This window comes from Pocillopora damicornis, chromosome 1, assembly GCF_964200805.1.
Source record: "Pocillopora damicornis chromosome 1, jaPocDami1.2, whole genome shotgun sequence".
Classification (NCBI taxonomy): domain Eukaryota; kingdom Metazoa; phylum Cnidaria; class Anthozoa; order Scleractinia; family Pocilloporidae; genus Pocillopora; species Pocillopora damicornis.
This window is the reverse complement of record NC_142670.1, coordinates 423,878-443,529: the sequence shown is the minus strand read 5'-3', so window position 1 is coordinate 443,529 and position 19,652 is coordinate 423,878. Positions and strand designations below refer to the sequence as shown.

Genomic DNA, 19,652 nt, shown 5'->3' with positions numbered 1-19,652 from the left:
AACAACTACTATGGGGGAGTAACGAGGTATATGAGTTGTAAGAAGCCTGACGTTGCACAAAGATTGAGACGAGTGAAAACTGAAACAGACATGAAAAAGATGGGAATAAAGGAAAATTGCGATGAAAAATAAAAAAAAAGGAAGGAACCAGAGGAAGGAGAAAAAAAAAGGATGCGCAAATGTGAAAAGGTGTAAAAACCTGTGTGAGGAAAAAGATAAAAAAGGCGCAGATATGTAACAGTATGAACACTTCCGTCGGCGTTCAAAACCGTGTGGCAATACGGAGAACGATAGACAGTGAAAGAGATACAATCGAAGAGATGATGCGCTTTTGTTAAGTGGGCGGGGGCTTGAAACATGGAATGTTAGTACACTATTAGCTGCACACATTATCAACCTGGTGCGCGGGAATCAGAGTGGGTCAAAACAAGTATTGAAGTCCCAATAGGATCTGCTTTCTCTACATCTTACGTGCATCCTAAGAATATAAAGACAGACAATGTAAATCAACGCAGTTTTTGTATTTTATACACTATATTTCTCTTACACAAAGAAGTAAAAAAATAAGCACAATAGAAGCTGCATTAAATTGTTCAAGGCATTAAGTAAAATATGCGCTAAACGGAGACGCTAAAATGAACCCATTTACTCCGAAGACTGATCATAATTTAAATTCTCCTCACGGTATTAATACACCGACAAACATGGAGTCAATAACAATTAGAGAAAATCCAAACTGGAGGATAATCTTTTACTAGAAACATAATGTTACATCGAATTCTCGGAACAAGCGGCAGCAAAGAGAAACACATTCTTATCAGTTGGGAGAATTTTTCTTCAGAACTTGGGAGTTCATGAGTTAATTAATCTAAACTAAGATAAATGAACAATTATCTTCAACTTAAAAAAAATAGCATCAAAACACTTCACACGAAATACACTGACATTATACAAACCATGTTTAGTTGAAAATGTCCTAGCATGTCTTTAAAATCCTAGTTACATTATATTCAACCACGCATATTATCAGACATCCTCAAATCATGCTGAGGTAAATTTAAAGCGATGAAAAAATTTCAAGAGGTGATTTTCAACAATTAGAAGTTTTATCCTGAAGCCCTGAACGTTTTCAACTACGCACTAGGTTTGCATTAATTAATGAGCCTTTCCACCAAAATAATTCCCATTGAGGACTACATGGCTTACGTTAACTACTTCTCTCATTTATGAGCGTAAATATTGTCGTACTAGAAACAACAAATTCCATGTCATATACAATAAAAGTCACACCTATGGAAACTTTAATTATAGTGAACTCTGCGTCCCTCTTTCCTAGTTTAGATTACATGGACAATTTTTAGCCTCTCCGTCGTCGTTCTTTAAAACGAACGGAGAAGTGTTTGGTAAAACGGACAAAAATTGGCCAGACTCGTTTGATTGAAAACAGGGTTGTAGCCAGCTTTTTGACTAAATGTAAGCCTCTTCTCTCACAAATTTCAGTTTTTGTTTCAACATTTGCAAGAGTCATATTATCTTTTAGTAAAAGTCAAGCGGGCAGAAAACAATTGTAGGCCGGGCCTACGGGACTAGAGGCTGGCTGCACCCCTAAAAGTAGGTGTAATGTCTCTAACATATGGTTAGTAAATTTAATAACATTATCTCTGATGTTTACTTCTTCAAATTAAGCTTAGAATGGCAATCTTGGCACTGACAGAATTAGATTGCATTAAAATGGATTGAGTTGAAAATGGTAATCAATTTTTTTGTAAAGATGAAGGTAAATTGTAACAAAGAAATTTATCATGTAAAAAACAGTCTAAGATCAATTCACATACATATTCAATCAAAATTTTGGAAATAAAAATTCGCCAACTTCTGCAAATGACGAATTATTTCTTTGCTTATAGAAAGCTTAGAGAATAGGTAATTAAAATCCGGTGGAAAAGCCCTGGTTGGGTAAAAGAAATAACCTTTAAATTATTTTCCATACAACTGATTGTAATACAGGAACAGAGCTGAGTGACATGTTGGTGGAAATGGAAACCTCTTTCATAACAGAGGCCTTGTTGCATTTCGTTCTCTTCGCAAGCATTTAAATTTGTTAAAGTAAGAAAAAATGACAATTCCACTGATCAAAATATAATGAAATAGACTGGTTTATTTCTTCACCATAGTAAAGTTGCACATCTCAAGTTCCATTTAACAAAAAAGTAAAAAGTAAAGAAAAATAACCAAAAATTGTTTAAAATAGAGAAACATTTAAACCTTCCAAGTTCCTACTTCATTCTTTTGAGATGAAAAATAAAATTTTCTCATTTATTTGATTTTCTATTCAAAGTTTCTCTTTCCTTTGCCATCAGGTCAAACGTGAGGTCATCTCCAATCAGCAAAAAGGGCGCCCAGTATTTGATGTCGTGGAACTCATCTGATTCTCTGAGGCTTTTCATGGCCAGGTTCAGTGACTTGCTTGTAGATTTACCTTCTGCAAGGTGTTGATAAAAGCATTTCATGAACTCGAGAGTAGCCTCGCCATCAATCGCCCACAGGGACACCACAACAGACCGAGCACCAGCCCCCATAAAAGCGCGCGCAATGCCAACCACACCTTCAGCCTTGATCTCGCCCCGACCACTGTGGGAGCAACTGAGCACAACAAGTTTAGCGCGAAGTTGAACATTCAACACATCTCGAATCGTTAAAATGTAATCCTCTTTCTCGGTAGGCACAGAAGATATTCGGTCTGGGTCAGGTGTAAGAGCAATTTCGCCAGTTTCCATACATCCGTGTGCCGCAAAGTGAACTAAGGAAACGGAACTGAGTCTTTTCAACACCTCACGTTTCGTGGCTTTTCTGCCAGTGATTGGCGTGATATTCAGAATTTCTCCGATCATTTCTACTTCTTCTTTAGCACACGGAAGCTGCTCGAGGACTTTCTCTCCCTCGCTGTTAGTAACCTCGGATACCCACGGATCTCCTACAAGTAACGCATCACTGCTTTTGTGATAATCATCTGGGTAATCGGCAATGAGTCTAAGACTTGCTAACGATGGAGCGACTCGGATTGTGAACGATTCACACAGGTATTTAGAATTACCATCCTTCAATGCAGCGTAAGGAGCGATCCACAGGGGTCCATCAGGAATAATGAGAAGCTCATCCCCTTGAATCAAGTCAGCCACCGGCTTCATAACGATATCATACAAACTGCTCAAGCATCCGTCTTGTTGGAAGTGAGGTTGAGGGTTGGCTTCTTTGGTTTTCTCATCCACTTTTGAACGGCCCTCCCTCAAAGCATCTAAAGATCGATTCTCGCATCTCACATTAGAACGAACACCAAGTTGTGTATAGACACCGAGCATGAACGACTCAAAGGACTGGCTAGATCCACTATTCTCTGAAACAAAACCTTTGAGTTTACTTTGTCTTAACTGAACTTGTTTTCCTTCGGACACAACCCAAAGATTGACGTTAGCTTTGTCCACTGCCTGAAAGACAGTGTTTGATGGAACATTTTTTAAAAGTGCGCAATCTTCATCTTCTCCCTTGTGGTGACTTGTTCCACCACGAAAACTGGATTCCATGAGGTCGGTTAGAGCTTGAGCTCGTCCTTTCTCAGCAACAAATAAGGCTTCATCTACATTACCTTGTTCTACGAGAACTCTCCACAAACCCGTATACGCCATTTGATGCTGATTTCGAAAATTAACTTTCCACTCATCTTTAGATTTAAGAAGTACTCTCAAGGAATTGAATAAGTTTATGCTAGCTTGGTAATGTTCAACGGCTTTTGGCAGTCCACCTTGCAACTCAGAAACGCATCCTAATGAACAGTAGGCCATTGCCTCCAAGGATTTATCTCCTACTTCTTTAGCTATTTTAAGATTTAGGTTATGGTACTCTATGGCTTTTTTTAAATCACCCAGACGGCGATAAGCATTGCCAAGATTGCTATAAGCAAGACCCTCCCCATGCTTGTCTCCTACTTCTTTAGCTATTTTAAGATGTAGGTTGTGGTACTCTATGGCTTTTTTAAAATCACCCAGACTCTGATAAGCATTGCCAAGACTGCCATAAGCAGGACCCTCCCCATGCTTGTCTCCTACTTCTTTAGCTATTTTAAGATGTAGGTTGTGGTACTCTATGGCTTTTTTGAAATCACCCAGACGGTGATAAGCATTGCCAAGATTGCCATAAGCACGACCCTCCCCATGTTTGTCTCCTACTTCTTTAGCTATTTTAAGATGTAGGTTGTGGTACTCTATGGCTTTTTTGAAATCACCCAGACTGTGATAAACATTGCCAAGATTGCCATAAGCACGACCCTCCCCATGCTTTTCTCCTACTTCTTTAGCTATTTTAAGATGTAGGTTGTGGTACTCTATGGCTTTTTTGAAATCACCCAGACGGCGATAAGCATTGCCAAGATTGCCATAAGCAGGACCCTCCCCATGCTTGTCTCCTACTTCTTTAGCTATTTTAAGATGTAGGTTGTGGTACTCTATGGCTTTTTTGAAATCACCCAGACTAGAATAAGCATTGCCAACATTGCCATAAGTACTACCCTCCCCATGCTTGTCTCCTACTTCTTTGGCTATTTTAAGATGTAGGTTGTGGTACTCTATGGCTTTTTTGAAATCACCCAGACTCTGATAAGCATTGCCAAGATTGCCATAAGCACCACCCTCCCCATGCTTGTCTCCTACTTCTTTAGCTATTTTAAGATGTAGGTTGTGGTACTCTATGGCTTTTTTGAAATCACCCAGACTGTCATAAGCATTGCCAAGATTGCCATAAGCACGACCCTCCCCATGCTTGTCTCCTACTTCTTTAGCTATCTTAAGATGTAGGTTGTGGTACTCTATGGCTTTTTTGAAATCACCCAGACGGCGATAAGCATTGCCAAGATTGCCATAAGCACCACCCTCCCCATGCTTGTCTCCTACTTCTTTAGCTATTTTAAGATGTAGGTTGTGGTACTCTATGGCTTTTTTGAAATCACCCAGACTAGAATAAGCATTGCCAAGATTGCCATAAGCACTAGCCTCCCCATGCTTGTCTCCTACTTTTTTGGCTATTTTAAGATGTAGGTTGTGGTACTCTTTGGCTTTTTTGAAATCACCCAGACTCTGATAAGCATTGCCAAGATTGCCATAAGCACCACCCTCCCCATGCTTGTCTCTTACTTCTTTAGCTATTTTAAGATGTAGGTTGTGGTACTCTATGGCTTTTTTGAAATCACCCAGACTGTCATAAGCATTGCCAAGATTGCCATAAGCACGACCCTCCCCATGCTTGTCTCCTACTTCTTTAGCTATCTTAAGATGTAGGTTGTGGTACTCTATGGCTTTTTTGAAATCACCCAGACGGCGATAAGCATTGCCAAGATTGCCATAAGCAGGACCCTCCCCATGCTTGTCTCCTACTTCTTTAGCTATTTTAAGATGTAGGTTGTGGTACTCTATGGCTTTTTTGAAATCACCCAGACGGTGATAAGCATTGCCAAGATTGCCATAAGCACGACCCTCCCCATGTTTGTCTCCTACTTCTTTAGCTTTTTTAAGATATAGGTTTAGGTACTCTATTGCTTCTTCTCCCCAATTATAGAAGTCTATGACTTTCTTGATATCACCTGAACTTGCGCTAACGTGGTCATGACTAATAGGATCTTTTTCCTCCATGGACTTATCTCCCACTTCTCTGACAGACTGAAGTCTTAATGACAACAAGATCCTATTGTTTTTGTCAATCTTTTTTTATGTTAAGGGTTAAATGTGGAAAAACAAAAAAGATTATGTTTCCGATCATATTGATATGTAATAGTCCATTTTAACATTTGCGTGCTTGGTTCCCAAGCCTCTGAACAAGAGGGATGATAAAGGCTGACCTTGTTATGATAAAAACATTGCTGCTTTTTAAATGCAAACCACTTTGTTATTATCGTTTCTAGATACTGGTCTCTATCACAACAAGGTCACCTTCAGCCTCACTCCAAACTAAGGCTTGGCAACTAAGTACACGACTATAAAATTACCAATTAGGAGGGCTTTGCATGAAAGGTAGATGATTTATCAACATACAGTCTTAAAGTCAGTTGTGAAGTAAATCTACACTTCAAAAAATGTTTTTTCTGTCTACAGCCTCAAAATTTAACGCGAAATATCTAGATTTAATCCTTAGTTTCCAAAAACTGAGCAGCACTTGCTCAATTTTTAAATTAATATAGCTTTAACATCAGACAATTATTTTACAGCAGTGGAAGAAATGAATCTACAACACAAACACATGTCTTTAAAATTTTTATTTGTCCATAGGAAAGCAGGACGAAAGTTTCCGAGTCTCTAAGTAGTGGAAAAAGGTCGAAGGCAAGAAAATCTGCATAAAATATGTAAACATTACCGAGCTTTTTGTTCTGGCTTGTTTTAGAGAGATCATCTACCCAAGTACTATGTATAAACTGGATGAATATTAGTCTTCTAACCCTTTAACTCCCGTGAGTGACCAAAAGAGAATTTCTCCTTACAACAGCAATACAATATCAATCAGATAAGTGTTGAGAGTAAAAAAATATACATCAATTTGAAAATAGTTAGTTGATGCAATACTGAATTCTCTGTACTAACATTACAAGAATTGTATGGTTGACAGTAAGGATAATTACAAATTTGGTCTGGGAAATTAAAGGGTTATTTAAACTAATGTACCAGTTATTGGCATGGATAGTAGAACTAAGTCAAATTGACTAAAAGGAGTAATTTCATTAATAAGTCCTGAGGTAATAACTTCTCCTATGTTTTTAATCACACACACTTAAAGTATATGAACTGATAAGTTCCCATCATAATTAATACTTTGTATTTTCTCCCTTAAAACATCAAATCATGGAAACTTTTTTTTTATACCCACGGTTAAAAATGAAAGATTCCTTCAAAGGATACAGCTAGTCCCTTATCACACCAAGTGATTGCTCCTTCAAATCTCTTCAATTCAACACAAGCAGTGGCTCCTGTAGGCAACAACACAAAGAAGCATACTATTACTGTAGCTCAATTCTGAGAAAAGAACCTGAAACCATTGAAATCATTACAGACCAGAAGAAAAAAAAAAAAAACAAAACAAAACAAAAAAACTAAACGGAAAAGAATAAACAGGCCCTATTAGGTTTCAGTTAGATTTATTTAGCTTTACAGACAACTGAAACTTCTAAGAACACTTAAATTGGGATCAACAACTCCCACAAAAATACTAAGAGTTAGGTAAGTCCTGATCCTTCTTTCTAAAACAGCTAGATAGTGACTTAAGAGCGTGTCCACGAGAGCACCGGCCAGTCGTGCTACATGCCATCTCACCGATTTCAATGAAACTTTGTCAGTTTAAAGGCTCTACTCCAAAACTAAAAAAAACAGACTAGTTTCTGTTTTGGTTTTTTCCGTGGGAGATAGACCACCCCCCGGTTTTTCTTGGTTTTCACCAGTGAAATCGCTTCAAATAGGTAAAATGTATGAAGCTCTCACTGCGATGGTATTAAACCAATTACTTTGAGGATTTGCACATATATTTTTACATCCTTAGTTAATGGCCGCCGCGAATATCAGTCAGTTCGATTGACGGCTTGTAAATCAACAGAGGCAAATATACGACTGTGTTTTTAGACTTTTCGATTCATCTAAATATTTTACAACTTTGAGGTCAAATATCTCCCGTTGCCAGAAAGCTGCAACACTAATCTTAATTACACTTTATAACCCATCATTTCATCTCTGAAAAATCCTCAAAAAAATCTTTGGGCACTACCGTATTTTTGTCTTGGATACCTTTTAAAATCTGCGACTGTGACAGGTTTCTCTCAACTACACCTGTCACGCACTTCTTGCTCTAGGCGGTCACTTGACCAAATAAACCTACGTTTTTTAGCTCTTTATACAAGATGATTGATCAAGGTGGAAAATGTGAAAAACTTTCGAGATTTTTTGTAGGAATGGAAAATTTCACGTTTGGAGAGATGCATGTTGACGAAAAATCAATGGGAAAATCGTTGCGTTTCTTTCTTCAGTCGTTTATTACTTTGAAGATTTGCTAAAATCAGGACATAGGGCTCTTGTACAGAACAAAACATTCATTAGCCTATACTTTGATCGTCTATTATCATTATCGCACAGTTTACAATAAGGAAACTGTAACAGTAGAGGAGATTTTAAAGTCACATGTCGCCTGCTTGTTGACGTACAAGTTCCCGAGTGTAACAACTTCGGCTTTTCCATACCGCGAATGAAGGGGAACTCTACCCCCCCTTATTTGATAGGAAATATCAATAGCCCCATAAATTCATTAACTACGCCATGTTTCCAGAAAATAAGACTGGAAAATGTTCTTTCCATTTTCCACCATCAAGAAATTCCACGTATAGAAATAGTATTTGTAGGGTTACAGCGTGATTTTTCATGAGAAGTAAAAATTGTTCATCTTTTCTTTTCAAGAGGACACTTCTAGAATGTTCTTAATCCTTCTGTTATCTTATTTTCCTGTTTTTTGACTGCAAATATCATTTGCATTTGCTATTATTTTCGCTGATTGTCATGGCCTTTCCTGAGTGCACGTGCGAGCTAGTTCATATACAGGACTCTTTCGAGTTTTTCTGGGTGATGTCGGGCTTAGGTGTGTAGGTCTGGCTCGAAAGATATCTGCACGCTGCAACACGGGTTCCCATGTTTTCTCCTTTTTCTTCTTTGGATTTTCATTCTCTTGCTTGCATTATCACACATTTATGTTTTTTTATTCCCTCCTTTTCTAGCACTATTTGTTTCAGAGAGCCCCTGTCATTTGTGACTTTATTTCTCAAGAAAATGTGTTTCTATTTGCTATTTATTTCCATTAGAACATGAAACTAGGTCCCGATAAGTTTTTTTTGTCTCGTGACTCCCAAAAACTGTGTTTGCGACAACATCAATTGAGAAATCAAAGGCAATTACGCCTGAGAATTCGCTTGTAGCCTTCTACCCGCAGAAGGCAACTCCGTATAATGAAACGTTCTAAGACCTCTATAAACTAGAGACATTGCGTGATGTTGAGGGGTGAAATATTTACCCTAAATCTGTGACCCTCAAACGGATCACGTACTCGTACATGTAACGTCCGGAAAATGTCACGCATGTATAACACCTTAGGCGCACCTGGCGAATTCTATCCATTGGCTTCAATAGCAAAGAGACAACTTATTTACTATTTGTATATGAGAAAGCTTATTTACCCTACTTGAAAAATCCTTGATTAAGTCTACTATTGTCAGACGAAACGCGTGGGAGATAAATACAAGTTTTTACTTTCTCAGTTCGTGCAGCGATGCTCACTAGTTTGTTCCGTCAAAAACGCTTTTAATGTGAAATCACGTCAACCTCGACAGAAAAATTAAGCTCATCCTGTCATAATGAATGGTTTGATACCGTAAGTACCAGTTTAGGTACATCATTGGGCTTTGATCACAATGATAAAAAAGTGTGCGTTTCCTCACGCTTGCCACGTTTATTCTTTGGAAAATTATTTTACTGGAGGGCGATGTCGCTTACCTTAGCGCGTCTTGACTCTGGCCGACGAAAATTATCGAGGTGAACTCCATGAAATTCTAGTCAAATGTTTTAAAAACTTTGTCTACCCGTGATTTGCACGCAGAAAAAAAAGGCAAATTCCGAACGGTATTTCAAAACATTTTATTTATTAGTCAATTTATGAACTGTTTTATAGCAGCCCGAGGAAAAAGCCGGCGTATCGGTCAAATGAATTCCAATTTTTTCAACAAGGAGTTGGTAAGTTCATTTTTCCAAGTAAATTTAAGTGGGGGTCATTTTTTTGTGACAGCCAATCAAAGATAGACATCTCTGAAACGTCTCTGAAACTCTTTTTAAAAAGAGTTTACACTTCCGGTAATATTTTCCTCCTTCTCGCAACACCGCAACAGTCATTGTTAATCCTATGTAGTGTAGGTGTATCAGTTGTATTACGTCTTCATAGTGATGCCATATAAGAAATCGAGTGTCTAAAAAGCCCTCAATTCAATCAAACACTCGAATTGATAAAGTCAAGATGGTGCAGTTGTCTTGTTCATTTGCAACTAACTGTAGAACCAAATTTTATTTTTCTCGCGCTGGTCAGGGACGGCAACAGCTCATACCTCTAAATTCGTGGGTATACAGCTTAAAAAAAAACATTTGAGAGACGTCGGTGTATCCCAAACATGCGTTTCGTCCGAGATGGAGCTTATTCTAGCGCGTATTGGCTTATTTGGAGATTACGAAGGCCGCGATTTCACGATGTACCTCAAATATCGTGCATAACTTGGTGTGAGATTCAGACCTTCAGGTTCGTAAATGCCAGTATCCTCCTCATAAAAATCTGAGACATAAAGTGGGAGAGAGATGAATCCCCAGATGGCAGAAGAAATCAAAGCTGGTGGCGAGTCTTCCTGGTGGCGGCAAGGTGACTGTAAACCTAAATAGAACGCGTACTGTAGCTGCTACCTTAGAGTCGGCAATGAATAAGGAAGAAGGGCAAGAAGAGCGCCTATCTGAACATCAGTTTTCCAAGCTGGTGATTTGTGACTGAGATGAACTTTATATCATATGATTGCTAGGGATACGCAGATACTGTAGAGGCGCTCACATAAATAGAGGTGGGCGATCCTCCCTCTGACTTAAGAACTGCGACAAGTTTATAGCGCAGACCAACTGGCACGGTTTGAAGCACCTCAGGGTCTCACTAGGCTCATCACATTAGAAACATTCAGCAAACTAATCGTAGAAGCGGGTGGTTATCAGCAACGTGCACAGATTTCTGAACGCGGGTCATCGCGAGAGCTATAACCAATCCGTCATAGACGGAACAAGAAAGCGAGATATTCTTGCTAAAAGAAGGATGTATCAAGACGTTTCAGTCATTGGCTGCCATCCAAATGTACCCTGACAAAGACAAACACAGTGAAGCCGACAAAAAAATTCCGCCTAGGATAAGATCAAGAGTAAATGGACTAAGACCGGCTTGCCATTCTATAGGGGATGACTACGTTCAAGGTCGGACCTCAGGTAAAAATTCTGACGAACAATCCTTAACTAGCCAAGTGGACTTTGGATGGGCTCTTTGGAAAACACAAAAAACAGCCACCTTTTCTCAGAAAGCAGAGAATTATCTCTTAGACGTGTGCTGGGCAAGGGAGGAAACTAGTAAGGCAACCGCCTCTAGTGTGATTTCCCAAATATCGAGGGAGTTTAAGAGACGACACCAGCCAGAAATGTTGTCTAAGACTGACCGGTTGATACAGCAGCAAATCGCTCGATACTTCAGCCGGTTGGCCGATGCCAATGATCTAGCTTCAGAGTTCGAAACTGACCGAACAAGGCAGAAGATAAGGAGGGACCTTGCAAAATTTAGACGAAGACTGCAGGAGAGGGTACAGCTGCTATTAAGCTAAAAAAAAAAATTGCATCTCACTTTGCTTTCATGTTTATTGTCTTTGCTCACGAAAAGAACTGGCTATGTCTTAGGATTTCATCAAGGGAGATTTGCAGGAAGCCTACTCGTCAAATTACTGCTGGCTCATTCTTATTTTAAAATTTTACAAGTCAAACCCGGCAACATTCGATCAAGAGAGATGTGGATTTATATGTAGTAATAGAATGCTTGAAAAAAATATGTAGATAGTTTACAAACGAAGCAGGCAAATAATCATAGTGAGCTGCAGATTATTCTGAAATTGTTATCTAGCAGACAGCATGAACAACGCGCTTGAATAATTCCTACGGAGAGTCTTCGGGTCACACAACAGATGTTAGCTTAGCGGAGTTCTGCATGGAAATGTTCGATGGCGGTAAGCGACAACGACCACACTATGGAATTTTATTTTCGGGATAGAATCACAGTTTTTAGTCCGAAAGAACTATTGATATTTGCTCTCGAGCGAGAGCGCAGAATTTTTCGTCTGTAAAAGCCGAAGTTGTAGTACACTGGAACATGTAGTAATATCAACCAACACGCAGCGTGTGACTTTAAAATCTCCCAAAATGAGCAATGATGATGAGAAACAATCAAATTATAGACTAATGAATGTTTTGTGCCGTACAAAAGCCATATCTGCTGATTTTAGCAAATCTTCAAAGTAATAAACGACTGAAGAAAGAAACGCTACGATTTTCCCATTGATTTTTCGTGTACATGCATCTCTCCAAACGTGAAATTTTCCATTCCTACAAAAACTCTCGAAAGTTTTTCACATTTTTCACCTTTCTTGAACAACCATCTTGTATAAAGAGCTAAAAAATGTAGGTTTATTTTGTCAAGTGACCGCCTAGAGCAAGAAGTGCGTGACAGGTGTAGTTAAGAGAAACTTGTCACAGTCGCAGATTTTAAAAGGCATCCAAGACAAATATACGGTAGTGCCAAAAGATTTTTTTGATGATTTTCAGAGATGGAATGATGGGTTATAAAGGGTAATCAAGATTAGTGTTGTAGCTTTCCGGCAACGGGAGATATTTGACCTCAAAGTTGTCAAATATTTGGATGAATCGAAAAGTCTAAAAACACAGTCGTATATTTGCCTCTGTTGATTGACAAGCCGTCATCAAACTGACTGATGCTCGCAGCAGACATTAACTAAGGATGTAAAAATATGTGTGCAAATCCTCAAAGTAATTGGTTGAATACCATCGCAATGAGAGCTTCATACATTTTACCTATTTGAAGCGATTTTCTTAGTGAAAACTAAGAAAAAACCGAGAGGGTGGTCTATCTCCCCCCGGAAAAAAACCAAAACAGAAACCAGTTTGTCTTTTGAGTTTTGGGGTAGACCCTTTAAACTGGCAAAGTTTCATTGAAATCGGTGAGATGGCATGTAGCACGACTGTCCGGTGCTCTCGTGGACACGCTCTTAACATATCTGACACCTGTGACTCATTGAACTTAAGGAACTAAAATATTCATGCTGAAATTTTGCTTTGCATTCCGCATTGAGTTCTTCATCCCGTTCAAAATAATATTCTCATCATGATTAATGGAAGTAATGGCGTAGCAGTCAAGAGCTGGATTCAAATGTACATAAGGGTGGTCTTGACCTCTTAATTAAAGTCAATTGAGACAAGATTGAACTCCATTTAACCTCATTTAACCTTAGAGTGTTGAGTTCTTTTTTCATTACTATTATTATAGTACAGCTAACATATCTAACCTCTCACAATTGCCTTAAGGAAAGTTGGATTTGACTCAATGGCTGCATCTGCATCCCTTAGTGAATCCTGGTGATTTCCTGTTATTGAAATAAATATCTCTGATTAACCATACATGTTGCAAACCAACTACAATAACTGTAATTTTGGGGAAAACTCGTGATGCTCGTTGATATCTGGAGTAAGAGGTTACTTCTTTGTATATTTGAGAGGCCAAGATAAGATGTAAATTTTTCCGGCCATGCATTCAAAATCATCACCTTTTTTCAGAAAACTACTACAGACTACTCAATAGCTTCAAAATAGAAAAAAATGCATATTAAAGCTCTCATCATCTTACCAAGTTTAGAATGTGCAATTGCCCTGTTGTTGTGCAGTTTGGCCTTCAGTTCTTTGTCATTGCAGTTCATTTTAATTCCTTTGGTGTAAAAATGAATAGCATTGATGAAATCTCCTTTCTTGAAGGCCTCATTACCCTCATTCCTATAAACATCAGCTGTGGCTGCAAAGAAAAAATAAAATAATTCGAAAAAAATTAAAAAATGGGTGTCAAAGTCTGTGGTCGTAGTTAATAATTATTCGTGTATAGTCAGAGCTGCCAAGATCTGGAGATTTAAAATCTGCAGATTTTCAATAGTTATGATGATGCTAACAATGTAGGTGACAACATGGGTAAGAATAATGATGAGAATTATAAGCGTCACTGAATTCGAGGCAAAACCCCTGGAGATTCCTAAAATTCCTATTCCCTGGGCAAAATTAATAAATTGTTCAAATGCCCCACACAATCGTATGTAAAAGGCGAAATAATTAAGAATTTCACTTTCAACTAATTGATCAAGCTTTAAAAACTAATTGACCAAGCTTTAAAACCTAGACCTTGAAGCCTTATTTCTTCTGAGCCATTTGTAAGTGAAAGTACACTATCTACCTTAAAACCTCCATATTCAATGATAATTAACACTTGTACTCTACTGGAAATTAGATGTGACAGTTTTTATTCAAATTCCCTAACGCCAGCCAGGCAGGCTTAAAACCCCCTCCCCCCCCCCCCCACCCTCTTTGGCTTGGATGAAGATCAAATGCCTGTGGGTTGCTCGAGGAGAAGGGAGGGAATGTTGAAGGTTTCAAAGTGATTATGTTTCATTAAAATAGAAAGATGATGGTGATGATGATGGTGATGATGATGATGGTAACTATGATGCAAACTTACACAGTGGATGTTATATGATGATCAAATAAAGTCTTAACTTATTATAACTTTTTGTTATTGCTTTGAACTGTTAGAAAAGAAAATAGCAAAAGTTTCTGTGTCATAGATCTTCTCAATGAACAGCATATTATAATCATAGAAGAGAGTCATGACTGGCCAAATATCCTTTAAAGTGGTCATATACTGTAAATGTCCTTTTCCACATCTGCTTGCATTCTTGAAACTGATCGAATAGAAATTGTTCTAACAATAGCTGAAGCCAAAGTTAAACTTAGCTCACCTCGTAAAGTGTCCTCGTCAAAATCTGGTGCATTTTCTTTGTCAGGTAAGTCTTCATTTTCACATGGAACTTTAATTGAACTTCTTCCTGTAGCCATAGCAACTGTAAGAAGACTGATGCTTCTTAAAAAGTTCTTCTTTTAAGTCATCCTGGCCTGAAAAAAAGGTTATTGAAAATGGTTTAAACATCAGCTCAACATATTACCCAGTTGCAAAATAAATATTTTTTCCCTTCTGAGAATGGGAGGGGTACATAGACACAAAATCAGAAGCCAATTAAGAGCTAATGTCATCATGCATCCGACAAACAGCGGCAAGTCGTCCAAATTCGTTTTCTATCCTACTTTCATAAAGTTTTTATAAGTAAATAACCAGTTTACGTGAATTTTACGAGGTGAGACTGACAGCTCGTAGTTGGCAAATCATATCTTTTGTTTTTAGGTGCTGACAGGGTTGGTGGGGGAGGTGGGGAAGGAGGCGATCGGAAATACGTGAGGATGCTTGTCGTACCTTTCAGGGGTCAAAATCAGTGATCTGGAACCTTTTACGGTCAAAAGTCCAAACTTTAGTGGACTGCCAGAGACTTAGCTGGTACCTTTAAGGGTGTTTTTCGCTCAATAAAATACCTGAAATAAGCATTTAATAAGCACTAGGACGATTTTAATGATCTGACTTGAGCCTCTTGAGCACATCGATAAAGAAGTTCTTATTTTTGAGATTTTTCAATTTTTTTGTGTTTAAATTGGTACTTTATACGGGTAGATATCAGTTGTTGCCACTCCCACACGGACTCGGTACCTTTTATAATTTTATAAGGGTCGTTTTCGAAATTCCCTGCGCGCATCCTCGCCCTCTTATATATAGGGGTTCCCCGGGGGGTGCTGATACGTGCAGCACACTTGAAATTTAGCAAGGACAAATTTTGATGTGATTTTCGGTGGAGAGAAAAAGTTTTGTCAGCGTCTTGTGGCTACTACGGAAGGGTCCTTTACCACTGTGTGCTTAATTACGCGTTCCGCCAGATGGCAGGAAGCCTACAAAGTGCTCAGACATTAGTATAGAAAACTCCGCCTCTGTCTGGATTTTTTAAAATTATTTTGAAACTCCGCCTCTGTCTGGATGTTTGAAAATTTCAAGATTTACAAAAGACAGTCCTAATTGACTGAGGTAAATTGGGCAAAAATCATCATCTGTATGTTGCAAGTTCATATAATTTGTAACAGCAGCAATTTAAGTTATTTAAACCAGAGGCTGTAGGTAGTTAGGTAACGTCTGTATCTAAGAGTGGCCCATCCAGGCCCTGAGCTTATAATCCTGGATTCCTCACATGAAGCGACTAGCTATTAATCAAGAACATCTTGGTTAACAAAAATCGTGTTTTTACTCCGATCTTGTTGAGGCTGGATTGCATAAAATTTGTGACATGGTGAAGTCAAATGGGCATTTTTATACGTTGTCTGACTTAGAGTCTAAGAATATCCAACCCAGGATCTTCCTCTCCTGGCATGGGTTAATAGACGCTATTCCTGTCAATTGGAAGAAAGAGCTAAAATCTAAGGCGATACCACACACTCCCCCTTTCGACCCTCAGGATTATAACTTGGTTTTAAATTCTGTTAAAGTGTCTTTATCAGAAATGGACACCAAAACGTTTTACGAAGCGCATATGTCTGATTTGCGTAAAACCCCCACAGCACAGTTGAGATATAACGAAATGTTTCACGATTCTGAGCTCGTGTGGAATAAGATCTACAGTTTGCCTTTCCAGGTTGCGTTAGATACATATACGAGAGATTTTCAGTACAAAATCTTAAATAGAATATTATTTACTAACTCTAAACTATTTAAGCTTAAACTGGTTGAGTCACCTTTATGCTCATTCTGTGATAAGAACGAGGAAACCCTTTTTGTTTTTTGTGAACACTCTAGAGCCCTCTGGAAAGAAATCTCTAGTTGGTTACATGAATGCGGTATTGAAACGCTTCCTGATCTAACAGATCAAATTAATATTATGTTTGGCTTATTTGATGTCGATAATCACTTTACGCTTTTAAATCACATGTTAATAGCGAAGCAGACCATCTTTCTCTGCAGACAGAAATCTATTACCCCAAGCTTTATTATCTTCCTCGCGCACCTTAAAAAAAATTTCAGAATAGAAGAATACCTAGCTAAAGAAAAGAAAAAACTAAACCTGCGCTTAATAAAATGGGAAAAACTTTTACAATCACTCAGTTGAAATAACTTTACCTCGGGTAGCCTTGTATTAATATTTTTGTTTATTTATTTATTTATTTACTGACCTTATACAATTTTATTTACTTTATACTGCTGTAATTTTCTTCTTTTTTTTTTTTTAAAAAATGGAAAATGGAAAAACACAATAAAATATATATAAAAAGAAAACTAGGTATTATTACTCCTCCCTAGACATGATGACAGTCCACCCCATGGTTACCCCCCCTCCCTTTTCCCTCCTGTCATTTCATCAGGTTCCCCTGACTAAGTTCTGGTACCCATTTATACTCCTGGGTGGAGTATAAATGGAGTGCACAAGAACACAACACATTGACTGGAACCCAGACCTCTTGACCCTGAGTCCAGCACAGGCCAGGTTACAAATGCAGACCTCTCGACCCTGACTCCACCTCACTAATCATAAGGCCACCATGTCTCCACAAGAGGAGAGAGCTTATGGTGAATCCCTTCTAATAAGAAACAACTTTTACAAAACCAAAGTAAGATTTTCTTATCTGATATTTAAATAGGGATTACAAGTCAAAACTTACAAAATATGTAAGTTTTTTATTCAATTTCCTCCAGTTGAACCGACATTCATATTTGTGCAGCTGGCAGTTAGTTCAACTGGACACTTATGACAGGAAAAACGATGAAATATATACACCAAGGCTGTGCTCTAACGGCGCCCGGTCGCCTGAGGCGACTAACATTTGGCCTCGGGCGACTGAAAATATTTTCTTGATCGCCCGGCCGGGCGACTGGCTGGTGTTGGTTTCTTGATTTACAGTCAAAAAAAAAAAAAAGAAAATGTTGTTCAATCGGGCGCGCGTTGATATTCAAAGGTCGTTCCACGTGAATTTACGTGTAACATAATAATCGACTTTGATCGTGACAAGCTGCACAGTTTTCGATTTTAACCGCTTTTCCAAATAGTATTATAAATTTTCCTTTAAATTAGGATGGCTCGTTAGTTAGTTTTTGAAAAGCAATTGTTACTTCTGCTTTGACAGGCGTAAAGTACGGTCGACGATTAATAAATCGCTAAATGAACACGGAAGTCGTTCTTTTAAAAGAAAATGTTGTTCCATCGGGCGCGCGTTGATGTTCAAAGGTCGTTCCACGTGAATTCACATGTAGCATAATCCTTGACTTTGAACTTGACTAGCTGCACAGTTTTCGATTTTAACGGCTTTTCCAATAGCATTAAAATTTTTCCTTTAAATTGGGATGGCTCATCAGCTAGTTTTTCAAAAGAAGTTGTTACTTCTGCTCTGATAGGCGTAAAGTACGGTCGGCGATTAATAAATCGCTGAATAAACACGGGAGTCGCTCTTCTATGCTAATTTAATATTTTAGCCGGCTTTTTACTGCCGTGTCTGCGAGGCAAAAACATAACTTAAGATTGTTTTTCCAGTAAAACACGATGTATAAAAAAGAAAAGATACGTTTTTTTTTTTGTGATTGTTTTAGAAACGGGTATAAACTCTATAAGTCCCGCATTGTCCTTGGTGTCGTGACAAGTTATTACGTATCACGCACTAAAAATAAAATCGACCGAATCCACAAAAAGCTCATTTGTCTTGAACATTTCACCGATAACATAGGAAAGAAAATACTTCTGTTCTGCTCTTAAACGATGACTTTCCAACAAGATGACTTATTCAAATGCACATAGTTCTATTTGACTCGTTACGAAAACAGTTTGTTTAATTTTTAATAATTAACTGACTGATTTATTAATTTGGGCGACCAACTAGGAGGCTCGGGCACCTCAGCTAAAATGTTTGGGAGCCCTTCGGGCTCCCCGAAATTTTGATTTGGGCGACCATCTTTTAGGCCTGGGCACCCAAGCTAAAACGCTTGGGAGCCCGAAGGGCTCCCTCAAATTTTCCTTAGAGCACAGCCTTGATACACCAATGCTTGCTGATGTATGTTGATATGGATTTCAATTTGGTACAGGTGCTGATGTTTGTGGTTTACCAGTATATGTATATTAAACTAATTCTTTTTGCAATTATTTCATGTTTACATTGTTTTGTGCACAGAATTGATTTGTCTTTGATGCTAACTTTAATTATCCTGATAATCTAGACTGGTTGTTTTTCAAATATCATAAAATCCTTGCTAGCTGTCTTCACGTAGAAAAAAATTCAAGAAATGTAGAGGAACAAGGAAATCAATTGTTCTGGAATTAAAAATAGCCTGAGATGCATATACAGTGTAGATCATTTTTTCCAAATGTAATACTAACTTCTTACTGACCATTCGAGCACGAGTCTCTACTAGAGAATATTGGCCCATGGTTGCAGCAGTATAAAAATGCCATAGAGCCAATATTTCCCAGTACAGCTCAAGAAAGCAAGGTAATGGTCATGCACTAATGTCACTTGCACTAAACTAGGGTATTGTGAATTTTCTGGCTTCCAAGTAAAAACATAGGCATGTGTAGCATTCAAGAGTTATTTTTTTCGACCGGGTGGGATGAGATGGGACACTTTGTGTACCTAATGTTGTCATTTTTGTAACAGAAAAAGAGCATAGCTTTATAAAAAACGAAAATATTGCATTACTTCACCTTAAGAGAAAGAGAGAAAAACGTAATTTATCTGAACTCACACAGGTATCTTGTGGTCTATTTTCTCTACCGTCGAAATACTTCTGAGCAAAAATAAAATGGATTGGTGCCACGCTTACTGTTTTCTCCTTCGCAGCAGTTG

General features: G+C 38.3%; 2 protein-coding genes across 2 annotated transcripts in view; both read right to left on the bottom strand.

Moving 5' to 3' along the window:
* Nucleotides 1–19,652, bottom strand: part of LOC149051195 (melatonin receptor type 1A-like) — a 36,245-nt gene that overhangs the window by 7,907 nt on the left and 8,686 nt on the right. The window lies entirely within an intron of this gene.
* On the bottom strand, nt 2,139–14,849 carry LOC149051197 (uncharacterized). Its single transcript, XM_089206396.1, has 5 exons — nt 14,696–14,849; nt 13,543–13,704; nt 13,205–13,282; nt 6,936–7,003; nt 2,139–5,747 (listed from the first exon to the last, which is right to left on the bottom strand). The coding sequence occupies exons 1-5, from the start codon at nt 14,790–14,792 to the stop codon at nt 2,313–2,315; spliced, it is 3,840 nt and encodes a 1,279-aa protein (XP_089062522.1). The 5' UTR covers nt 14,793–14,849; the 3' UTR covers nt 2,139–2,312.

What these genes read in the sequence shown, in the direction of transcription:
- LOC149051197 (XM_089206396.1), bottom strand. Translation starts at nt 14,792, where the DNA reads ATGGCTACAGGAAGAAGTTCAATTAAAGTTCCATGTGAAAATGAAGAC. An exon ending in TGACGAGGACACTTTACGAG is followed by an intron (nt 13,705 to 14,695) that starts GTGAGCTAAGTT and finishes TTTTCTTTGCAG; the next exon opens with CCACAGCTGATGTTTATAGG. An exon ending in AATTGCACATTCTAAACTTG is followed by an intron (nt 13,283 to 13,542) that starts GTAAGATGATGA and finishes TTTCAATAACAG; the next exon opens with GAAATCACCAGGATTCACTA.